Source organism: Antechinus flavipes, chromosome 1 (assembly GCF_016432865.1).
Source record: "Antechinus flavipes isolate AdamAnt ecotype Samford, QLD, Australia chromosome 1, AdamAnt_v2, whole genome shotgun sequence".
Classification (NCBI taxonomy): Eukaryota; Metazoa; Chordata; class Mammalia; order Dasyuromorphia; family Dasyuridae; genus Antechinus; species Antechinus flavipes.
This window is the reverse complement of record NC_067398.1, coordinates 27,226,840-27,239,070: the sequence shown is the minus strand read 5'-3', so window position 1 is coordinate 27,239,070 and position 12,231 is coordinate 27,226,840. Positions and strand designations below refer to the sequence as shown.

Genomic DNA, 12,231 nt, shown 5'->3' with positions numbered 1-12,231 from the left:
TAAAAATGCAAAATTGTGCAATTATGGCAAAATGTTTAAAAATTCCACACATTTCCCCTAACCCTTCCCACCCCTACCCCCGCCCCACCCCGGACTACAGTACTTCTTACTACATACCTGAGCACTGAACATTGAACGCCATTTTAAACTGCCTTAAACAGTGAATTTGATGCCTTACAGACCACATCCACCTTGTCTCATGCACCACTGCAATCAGTTTGAGACTTAATCTAACATCAGCTGTGTACCATAACAAATGAAGATGGAAAACAGATTTCAACTTCACTTTTCTGTAAAGTCTTAGTTCACATTTTTTCTAAATATATCGGAAGATGCTGTATAAATAATCTTTCAACACGGCCCTAACTTAATTCTATAGTGCTTATGGTACCTTTTACCAATTTCCTCCCCACACTATGAAAATTTACCTGAAAAAATCTAAGTAGAGAGCAAAAACCATCACCAATCTAACTTTAAGGCCTTCTTTTGAAAGCATTTAAAAGTGGCAAAAGGTTCCAGCTAGATTATTGTTTAGACAAAGATTAAGCACACCTAAGATTCAACAGATTTCATTTCCATGGCAAGTTACAGGCTTTAGCTTTTGAACATATTATCACCTTGGTTCGTACCCCCGGCATAAAAGGATAAAACAACAACAATAAAAGTTGTAGTGCAGATCAACAAAATAAACTTACTGCAGAATTAACTACAGCTTGTTGTACTCCTATACAATCATATGATCAGTCAATTGCTAAATCAAATGTTCTAGGTCATGTTTTCAAGTAATATGCTGAAAATTATGTTCTACTAAATAAATAGAGATTGTCAAAAAGCAGCAGGAAATCTAAATAGTCAACCAAGCTTTTAAAACAAAAAACTAACACTTAACACTTTTTGCAAGGATAGTTTTTATAGACTAATGCAACACTGTAGTAAAGGAAGGGTGCTTCAAAAAGCCTGCAGATAGAGCCCTACACAAAACTATACAATTTACACAAAGAATAAGAAAAACTTGGGAGGAGGGGATGGGAAATGAACATTTTAATTGACTGACTTGTACTTAAAAAGAAAAAAAGAAAAGAAAACAACAAAACAGCATTGTAACAAACACCAAGAAAGCAATTTTCTCGCTTTCTAGGACTCCACTCTAAAATGTAACTCTATAAATGCCATCAACCTTAAAATCTGCTTCAGAAAAATCCCATTAACTTATACATCTCTCCAAGAAGCAGTTTGGTAAGTTTCTGGAAAATGAGGTATGTGATGCAAGGAGGCAATGTTAATTTTTTTTTTGTTTGTTTCACAGTATCACGTTAAAATTTGTGCAATATTTAAATAAGAACTATGTCAGTTTGCTTTCTTTAAAGAAGATAAAAATTGCTCATGTGATAAGGACAGATCCTGGATTATACTTAGCTATTTTCAACTTGTCTAAGACTATAAAAAATAAGTTACTCATCCAAATATCTGCCTTATTTAATTACAAATGAATTGTTCTTCTTCACTTTAATGTACTTAGATTAGTGCTAGAAATTTGTCAAATATAAAGAATGACACTTGGAATCTAAAGATGCAGTTATGTTATGACTGATTTAAAAAAATGAGATATCAAACTCTTCACTTTTTTTTTTCCCCTTTTCAAGCTCCTGCAACCAAGCAGAGGCTAACCCTAGGAAAAGGATCTATTTTCATAAATTTGATGTTAAATATACAAAAACAGAAAAAAAATCAAGTTAAAAAATTTTAAGTTCACCATGTCTCTTCCTTTAAAAAAAATTATCAAAAATAAGGCCAATTCTCACATTATCTTCTGTGGAGAACAGACATAACATTTTTACGGTGTTAAGATGAATAGAAATAGAGGAATCAGGACAAGCCAAACATGAGATCTACTAAGCAGTTTTGGAACTAACTTCATGCAAAAAAAGACAAAAACAAAAACTACAAAACTCTCAATTTCCCAAGAATAACAATGAGAGAAACTGAAATCAACAAATGGCCATATTCTGCTATCATTTTAAATGCAGAATCTCACTCAAATCAAGAGGTCTACAGTTGATGTATTCTGGCCATGAAACCAGCAGACCACTTTGAAAGACAAGCACAGTCAGGCAAGGTAACAATACCTGGCCACACGAAAATGGAAGTATACTAGCACCAGCCGCCTTTGGGTTTAAAAGCCCTTTACTAGATTATTATCTTTGTCTCCCCCAAACATGACAAGTGTTAGCACTTGAAAACATTTTGTTGCCAGAAAACTGCTAACATATCATTAGGTTGACTTAAAGCCACATAGGAAATGTCAATTACCCAAAACAGCTCTTTTTTCTGAGATTCAAATTTTTTTAAAACTTATTGTACAGCTGAACATATAACAAACACCTCGGTATACTTGAAATAGCATACATAAAAATGTATAAATATTAAGAATCAGGACCTAAAGGAGTGTTCCTCTATGTTGGTTAAGTCACAGCTAAAGTAAAGACCTAGTGATATTGCCTCAAATTTTTACCCGTATTTAAAAGAAGTCACTTCGAACCAGTTTGGACATCCATATCCAGTAATGCTAGCCAAGCTTTTGCAGTAGTGCATAGTTGTCTTGGTTCTTCTGACATCTTAGTTACTTTTAATCACAGAAACCTTCTAGAATGACATGATTAAATTTATATCAGAAAAAATGCTGATAATTGCACTTTGTCACCATCCCCTTGCTGAACTGAAAACATTACACGTATGAGAGCAAATCATTCCCCACAATGCCTTCTTTAAGAGCACCCATCCCCATGAACACAACTCTTTCAGCTTACATTAAATACTGACAGAATGTCTTTGTTTTATTGTAAGACATGTCACCTCAAGTATCAGCAGTTACTACTCAAATCCTAAGGCCTGTTTCCCACTAAAGTACTTTCTGAAGACATTGTGGATATAGTTTAGCAACGGCACATTCAAAATGGCGCCCAAGATCCCAGAGGCGATCTGGAGTTTCATACACTTTCTTCCACTGGTCTGTCCCCTCATCATATTGATAAAGTGAATTTTTTCTGCTGGTCCTGAAGACATGCTCTTCCACAGTAACTTGAGTTGCACGAACAAACAAGTGGAGTTTATTATTGAGAAGTACAAGTTTCAGATATGGATTTATAGACTGATCACATGGAAAATCTTTCTTACAAGTCCATTTGTTTAGCTCAATATCATAGGCCTCCACGGTAAACATACGCTGATGATTTCCACAGGTTCCAGCGATGTAGTAGATAGAATCATTATATACAGCTGCTAAGCCCTGGGTTCTAGGCACAGTCATAGGTGTTAAAAAGCCCCAGTAGTCTTTCTGAGGATCATAGCAGAGGAAAGATTCTCCTAAAAAGCAAAAAGAACAGACATTTTCAGTGGAGGTCATGTGACATATTTGAAAAACTATTTCATAATCTTCAAAAATAAACAGAGTGACTTGTAGATTGTAAATTACTTTGTAACGTAAATTTGCACAAGATAATTCAAACTATGCAGTACATTATTCTTTCAAAGAAGGTTAAATTTTTTTATGATAAACTCCACAGGGCATGGGAATTGTTTCATTGAATACTAGTATTTAGGCACCACCTCAAAGGAAAGTTAAAAGGATCATGAGTATAATATTTGCCACTCCTACATATATCTCTAGACTCAAGAGTTTAGGTGTTGAGCTATTATTTTGGTAGGAAATTTGGGATTTTAGATATTTTCTGTGATTAAGGTCTTTAAGTTGGAAAAGTAGGACAAATAATAGCTTTATTATAAATAAAATTCAGCATGAATTGATTGTAACAGGAGAACTTTTTTTTTTTTAACTTAAAAACTTTTAACACAGAATGGTGGCTCAAGTGGGCAAGTAAGTGTTCAAGGAGAAACGAGGCTGACAATTCTGGTCTGCTAAAATAATTTAAAAACAAAAGGTGGAGGGCAGCTAGGTGGTACAGTGGATAGAACACCAGCCCTGAAGTTAGGAGGACTGGAGTTCAAATTTGACCTCAGACACTTAATAACTCCTACCTGTGTGACCCTGGGCAAATCACTTAACCCCAACTGCCTGGGGAGTGGGAGGTGGGCAGAAAAAAAAAGGTGGGAAAAATCAAGAGATATTTCTTCACTAAAATAGATATGGCTGATATAGTGGTACTGGGCAGTTTCCACCCTGGCAAAATAAAGGACACATATACTATAACTCATAAGTAAATTGAGCAATCACATTTTACAAAAAGACTGACAAAAATATATTACCTGCAACTTAAAACTACTTACAGCTAATTTAATAACTTTTCAAAATTAATGGGTCACATGATCATGATTTTGCGGATTGTTTTTTTAAAACGCCATCAAGTAAATTATATAGAAATAAATTCGGTCATCCCTTATTTTTAAGGAGATGTATCATAAAGCACATATGCATAAATACAAGCCAAAGTTTGTCTTGATCATGGGTGAAAATAGCTTGTTAGCATGCTAACAGTATATTCAATCTGGCTTAAGAATATTTTTATATGGTTTCAGTTACATTCTATTATACATCATGAAACATGTTAGTGATTATTCCAAATGAAATAAGTGCTAAACAGTAGATTGACACTATATTCAAAAAGCTCTTTTTACCCCCACAGAGCTCTTCAACAAGAATTGTTCTCATCAGAGATTTACAAGGACTGAGTACTATCCCTGAGCAGAAAGAAAGGGAAAGTACCCTGTCTAAACTCGACAATCATTCGACACCTACCCTGTAGAACATAGATGTTTTCTTTATACTCCACAGCACTGTGGAACTCCATTGCTACAGGCATTGGGCTAACAGCTGTCCAACAGTTATCTCTGCTGTCGTAACACTCCACAGATTTTAAGGGGTTCCTCCCATCACCTTCATAAACACGCCCACCTATTGCATAGAGTTTCCCACAACAATGAACCAGTTTACAGCCTATTCTGGCTCGAAGTAAAGGAGCTTTGGGTAGCCATCTATTTGTAGCATGATCATACATCCAGAAATCACTCTCTGCCTTGTGGTCAATGGAGACTTCACTGCTGCTTGGCCTGTAGCCTCCCGCAATGTAAATGTCATTATCGGGGGACACAAGAATTCCCACCTCTCTCAGGTCATTTGGTGGTTTGCATAGTTTGAACACTCTCCCTGTGACTATATCGAGACAAGGCACTGTTTGCTTCTTTCCTGAGTGTTTATGGGCAGCATCAAAACATATGATCATTTCCGATGCAGTCATCCCAAGCCTCTGTGTGTAGCCGTTGGCACTACACGGTCCCTTCTGGACAATGGCCTCAGCAAACATGGGAGGAATTTTCTCAACAAAGGTGTCTTCCATCAGAGGCATACGGATGCACTTGGCAAATATTTCTGGAAGGTACGCTTCTCTTCCCTCTCGTTCATGTTCAAACCACCTGATGATACTGTCATAGACATGCTCCTCTTTGTCGACATTTAAGTCATCACTGTCTAGTATACTAATGAGTTGATCTTTCCTTAAGTGAAGAAACTCTTGTTCTTTGGTGACACACAGAAACTTTTTACGGATGTATTCCTGTGATCGGTCTTTTAGCTCCTGATGACCATAGTGATCAGCAAAGATAAAAACCCCAATGGAGTTCTGTGGATCCAAATGACTTATCATATAATTAGCACACTGGTCCTGAATGGAAGGGATCTGGAAGATGCTAGCTGCAGTGAACAAAGCTTGGACGTTGGCCTCGGTGAGTACGACTCTGGAGGTATATGCATAGTTCAATACTAAATTCATTGACTCAGCTTCAACGCCAACTATACGCACTTCTTTCTGTGTACTCTCGGTAAGGCCGCTAGTGAACATTGATCTGATAAGGGGGGAGAAAGCAGTTAGAATGGCATTTGGGTATTACAATGTCACTGTAACAAATAGCCAAGTACAAAATAAACAAATTACAAATATATTTGAATATGCTAATACGCTTTCCTGAAATTCTAAATGAAAGCAAAAAGATTTACAATCCTCAAAAGGCAAGTTCTCATATTCAATCTACTAAAGGAACTGGGAACTAGCACTGAGAAAAAGAAAGTAAACTTCCTGGAACAAATCCCAAATGGAAGTAATTATTCCAAGCCCCTCTATTCTGCATGCACTTCTCTTCAGAAGAGCTAGTCTTAAAGACAAAGTAATTGTGCAAATAAATGAACACTCTTTTAACCATACCAATAAATTCCAAATTTAGGAGATGGTTTGGTCCTAATTATGCAGAAGATATAGGGGCAAACACTTACTGTGGACCTTTGTTCAAGGCATAATTTCTAAATGTCCTGACTACATTCTTAAACTTTTAGTGTGTTAACAAATGACCCAGATATATAAACATTTCCTTACTATTTTTTTATGTTTTACTATAAACTTCACAGTGACCTGTACCCAAATCCATCAACTTTTCTAAAGTTTATACATAAGTATCCATGGAAATTTAATTTTATGAAAATTTCAGCTACTTGCAGTATACCTTAAAATCACTATATATTTCCATAGATACATATGTAATCTGCAAGACAGATGTGAAATTACATAATGAAAAAAATTAAATAGGATGAGATACATTAAACTGAATGTTTTCTGACTAAAAAAAAGAAACTAAGTCATATTAAAATATAGATACCCTTCAAAACTTTATTTTAATTATATCCTACTTCCTATATAAAAACTGTGAAAATTTTCTATAACTAATATTTTCCTATTTATTGTACATAAAAATTATTAAATTACTTCAGTCACACTTGAATATTCTAAAATCTTTGTTTTTAAAATTTCATTATCTTTCTCTAATTAAGGAACTGCCATATTTCCCACAAATTTCTCCTAGAGATGAAAAAAAAAAATCTGGAAACAAAGTTTATATTATGGTAAGAATAACAATCCTCCACACTTCTAAGTTTAACAATTGCCTCAGCCAAATTAATAAATTCTACCTGTAACAGAAAATGCTATGCTTTTAAAATAAGATTAAAGGATTGCCATAATATCATTGACTAGGAATCAGACACGGTTGTCTGGTTGTCAGACCTGGATCCTGGTTTTCTTAAACATAAGTCATCAATAAAAGTTATTTACTTAAAGTTTTCTCTTTCTAGGTTAACTCCTAAGACCAAGGATTAAAATCAAAAGGAGATTTCATCTAAAAATAGTGTCAAAAAAGCACTTTTAAAACCTCTAGGTATGAGGCAGTAGCTGGAACAATGGACAAAACACCAGCCTTTAAGTCAGAAGGACCTGAGTTCAAATCTGACCTCAGATACTTCCTGTGTGACCCTGGGCAAGTCACTTAACCCCAACTGCCTCTGGCTGGGGGGGGGGAGGGGGGAAAGGGAACGGGACTCTAGGTATTATATAATGTACTATAAAAACTGAGCATCTGTCTTTTTTTTTTCTTTTTTAATAAGGGAATGAAGAAAAAAATCCTTAAGGGGGAACAAAGTAGCCTCCTTAAATGACAACATATTCATTCTTTCTTTATGGAATAGTTATTGATCAATTCCGTAAACTTCCCTGGAACAGTTGGAATTTTTAAAATACAATTAATATGGAGGTATATAATGAGCACAAGAGTGGGGCTAGACATTACAGTACTAAATGTTTTTAAGATGTAATAATTTTTTTCTTTATTTTAAAGATATTTAGTTTCTTAACAAAATATAAAATAAAACAATATTTATGTTTCACAAGATGAAACTTTTGTTTTTGTGGGAAGTTTTTTTCCAATTCTAAGAATTACAAGTACCCAATAGCTATAGAAAAACAACTAAAAAAAAAAAAAAAGGCACCAAACATCAGAAATTATGAGCTACTCTGAAAAGCATTATCCAACAACACCATTATAAAACTACTAGTAACTTGGATAGAGGCTGGGGTAGAGAGGTCACAAGTGGATGGTAGAGAGTCGGCCTTTTAGCACAGCTTATTTTAAGTAAGATAATCTTAGCTATCAACAATTAAACAACTTACTTATTTGGGTAGTCACCATCATACAACCTATTAATTATGAAAAGTCAACACAACTAACTACCAAACACCACCAATCAGAAGTTATTTTGCTACTTAATACCACTTATTAATAAAAACATGGTATAAAAATTAGACCCTAGGCAAGTCTGTTAACCCCAACTACCTTGCAAAACAAAAAACAACATAATATATATACTTATATGTGTATAAGAAAATCAATGTCCATATCTCAAATGAGGAAAAATATCAACTACAAGAAAATCACGTGTGTGTGTGTGTGTCTGTGTGTCTGTGTGTGTGTGTGTGTGTCTGTGTGTGTTGGGTGTGTATATATTTAGTTCCCTAAATTTTGTCCTCAGTTAATTCTTTGTAAATCACATATCTTACAGTTCGAATAACTACTTATCTTAAGTATTTAGAAAAAATCTTATGTCATTTTTAAAAAACTGATTTTTCTTGCTCAATCTTCAAAGTGATAAATATAAATATCATTGAAACTCTCATAATCCTGGACTCAAAAGGCCAAAACTTTTCACATTTCTAGGTTCTAGTGTTCAATAGTAATGAAAATAATCTTTAAAAGTAAAGAATGATTTCTAAAGCTAGACTTAAGACATCTTATCTCTTGCTGTAGATCTCTCAAACAAATATAGTTTGTCTAAATGTAATATATAGCTAATTCCCAAACTAATAATAACCTTCCCATTTTTTTTTTTTTTTGCAGCTGCTCTCTCTGAATTCTAGTCTCAGTTCTGACATTTAACTTGACCTTGTTTCCTCAGCTATAAACGAAAGATTCTGAACTAGATCATTAACATCTGGTCCAGAAGAAAGAACAGTGGTTGCAGAGTCAGGGAAACTGGGTTCAAATCCAACCTGATAGAATACTGAGGAGTTCTGCTTTCTGGGCCTCAGCCTCATTATCTGTATAGTAAGAGAGTAACTAGAGATTATGTGAGGACAGCATGAACAAGCATTAAAAGCCTACTAATAGCAGACACACAGTAGGACCAGTCAATATTCAACTCTCTGATCCTATGATCCTTTTCACCTATACATTCTATCCTATTCAGTGATTCTAGCTTAGTTGCTCTTGTATATCCACTGTCTCAAATTACTTTGTCCCAGGAATGTGAGAAAAACTACATTTTATGAGAAAAATAAAAAAAGTAAACTTCTTGAAAAACAATTAATTTAAAAGTGTGCACCTAAAACGAATTAAAATAAAAAACCAAGTATTCTCTTTTCTAACTTTTTTTTTTAGTTATAAAATTTCCTTCAGCTAAAAACTGAATTCTTTGGAATAAGTTTCAGAAAATGTCAAACTTTTTTTTCAACTGTTCAGACTATCCATCTGAGGCATATTTACAATGAGCATGTTTTAAGCAGCTCTGAACTAGATGAACATCACGAACTTTAGAGCAGCATGTAAACTAGACAAACTTTTTCTAAAGACCACCTTTCTCTTTCTCCCTTTCTTTAGGACCATAGTTAAAAGAATGCTGAATCTGGGGCCAGGGAAGACCCAAAATCAAATAAATCCTGTCTCAGAAACTCCATCTATCCCAACGTCGGGGTCTGGCGCTGTGCCAGGCCAAGGGCTAGAGTGCGGTGGATGCAGATGGTCAGCTTGCAGTTCCCAGGGGTCACTGGTGAGCAACTTCTCCAGGGGCTGCTGCTGCCTTTCTGTCCCTGGAAGTCAGCATACAAGAGGAGCTTAATAAATGCTAGGGCCCTGGTCACCTGACTAGTCCCTGAGGCTCTGGACACTCTGGTTACTGAGTGAACCCAAGTTCCTCTAGGGTCAATGTCTTTGGCGTCCTTGCAAGAGGGGACCCTACACACAGTAGGTGTGGAGACGGAATGGGCGCATGCTACAGAGGGATAAACTGAGGCAGGTGGTACCTGAAGTAGGGGCTGATGGCCGCCAGCACGTTGCGGTGGCACGAGAAGGTTTTCCCGTGGTCCACCTCCACGACGATATCGGTCAGTTGGCCCTCGTCATACATGGTCTTGAGCTGCTGGAGGATGCTGCACGCGTGGGCGGCGTCCACGGGCCCCGGCCCGACCACGGGTGGCGCGGGCGGAGCGCCGTTCGGCGCCTGTGGCGGACACTTACTTGAATCTGCGGGAGAGAGAGCGGCACAAGCCCCAGGTTCCGCGCGCGGCCGAGGTTGAGCCGGGCCCACGCGCGCCGAGCCCACGCCCTACCCACGACGCGGCTCTGACTGGCCCCAGACTCGCGCGGTGGCGTGGCGGTGGGGGGAGAGTGGGGGCGGGGCAGGGGGAGGACGCGACGCGAACGCGCGGGGCCCCCGCGGGAGGACGGCCCGGCTTCAGCCACCGTCGGGGCCCACGGGAGCCGCGGGGAAAGGAGGGAGAGAGAAGGAGGCCCGCGCCCACCGCCACGCCCATCCCGGACCCCCCAACCGCTGTCCCGGCCGCCCCCCGAGCTCGCGGGCCGCGGCAGCACCCACCTCCCGTCGCGGCCATGTCTCGGAGGGGCCCCGGCTCGAGCGGAGTGTGGAGAAGAGAGGAAATGTCATTTCGCTTCCCCTGCTCCCCCCGGTTCCGGCTCGTCAGCGAGCACCGAGGCCAATGGGAGGTCGCGGTGCTCAGACCCCGCCCCCAACCCTAGCGTTTCGGGTGCCTATTGGCCGGATGTTGCCGAGGTGCGTGTCGGGAAACGTAGTCTGTTTTAGACCGGCCCCGCGTGGTCGCTGGGAGGAGGAGGCAGAACGGGCGGTGGCCGGACTGTGGCGTGGGTTTGGGGCCTGTCTGGGGGCCGGCGGGTCGCCTTCGGTTTAGGGCGCCCTCCATCATCCAGACTTTCTGCAAAGCCCTTCATCTTCCGATTTAGGGCGTCTGGGTCCACCCAACCCCCTCGATTTCCCCGCTACCCTGTTACGGGGCACGGCAGGTGTCACCCACTGGTCGGACGTGGAAACTGAGGCCTAGGCCGGGGCCACGCGGCCCAGGTCTGGAGTGGGGACAGAACTGGAACTTAGACCCCGGCGCAGGGGACAAAAACGAAAGCTCCCCGGCTTTGCGAGCACTTGGGGGATAAGGCACAGGACGCGGTGCCGAACTCCGGACAGTCCTCCCGGGGAAGGACGGTCCCTACTGGAAGGGAGTTACTCGGCCAAGCCCTTCCCCCTTCTCGGCTCACTTATGCCCAGTTTTCTTGTAGGAAAACTGAGGTACAGCGCTCACGTGGGTCATCCCGAAGTTGAGGTTTAAAGAGTAAAATTACTGGAGAGACCCTCCCTCGCCCCCCAGCGAGTCCGAAGCGGGACTGGAACTCCAAAAAGTGCCAGACTGGTCTAGGGGCTGCCTCCTGGGCGACGGTGTTACTTACACGACTCACTTCCTGCACCGTGGCCCACGACCTGTCACACCCACTGCGGGATAACGAGTAGATGAGAGGGTGACCAGCCCCCAAAACCCAATTGACCTGCCCATAAGAAGCCTCCCAGTAAGCCTCAGTGCAAAAATTTAAAAGCCGATCTGTTACCTGCCTCCCCAACCCTCCACTGCCACAAGGAAAAGGATCTGACGGTCTAGAGACGGACTTCTAAAGTGCCGTCTGCGCCACCAAATGAAAAGGCATTTCTGCCTGGGCTGGGTTGTTTTCACCCCATCGTTTCGTCTGGCAACAGGGGCTGAGTTATTCTTAGATTTCCACTGGCTTTTAACCTTGCTGGCCATCAAAGCTGAGTCATGAAAAACGTCTCCCTAATTTTTAGAGCATGTAAAAATTAATATGAAAAAATTAAATTACCGGTCCCGCAAAAAAAAAAAAAAAAAAAGGAGGGTGGGGGAGGTTCTCTCTCTACCTTTGTAGTCTACACAGTGAATACCTTCATTAGCAATTGTATTGCCTTCCCTTCAATCTGCTCCCCAGGCAGCCTGCCGGGGCTAGGTTGATGTTTATCAATGGGAGGGAATTACACCTACTGACTCTGGACAAGTCATGGCCTGCTGGACTGATACACACCACCCCCTTCTCCCCTCCTATCTTATATTTAATTGCATTATATTTCCATACATCTGGAATCTTAGGGAGGAAAGCAAGTCACAACCCAGCCCGGACTTCCCAGTCTGTTCGGTTTTTGTCTTTGTCCTTCATGCATCATCCAAAGGGACTCTCCCTAACATTCTGGAGGGCACTCTTACCATTTCAGGGATACTGGTACAATATAACCTCCATTTCTGGTCCTAAGTGAAT

The 12,231-nt window shown here is 40.0% G+C and overlaps 1 protein-coding gene across 1 annotated transcript; it reads right to left on the bottom strand.

Annotated features, from left to right (window-relative positions):
- Positions 1-664: 664 nt before the first annotated feature.
- On the bottom strand, positions 665-12,025 carry KBTBD8 (kelch repeat and BTB domain containing 8). The gene is made up of 4 exons (XM_051980478.1): positions 10,481-12,025; positions 9,909-10,128; positions 4,754-5,856; positions 665-3,363 (listed from the first exon to the last, which is right to left on the bottom strand). The coding sequence occupies exons 1-4, from the start codon at positions 10,494-10,496 to the stop codon at positions 2,900-2,902; spliced, it is 1,803 nt and encodes a 600-aa protein (XP_051836438.1). The 5' UTR covers positions 10,497-12,025; the 3' UTR covers positions 665-2,899.
- Positions 12,026-12,231: the final 206 nt, after the last annotated feature.

Bases quoted from the DNA above. Each gene is read 5' to 3' on its own strand.
- KBTBD8 (XM_051980478.1), bottom strand. The intron at 5,857-9,908 runs GTACCACCTGCC...CCCCCTTATCAG, and splicing joins GCCATCAGCCCCTACTTCAG to ATCAATGTTCACTAGCGGCC. The intron at 3,364-4,753 runs GTAGGTGTCGAA...TTTGCTTTTTAG, and splicing joins AAACATCTATGTTCTACAGG to GAGAATCTTTCCTCTGCTAT.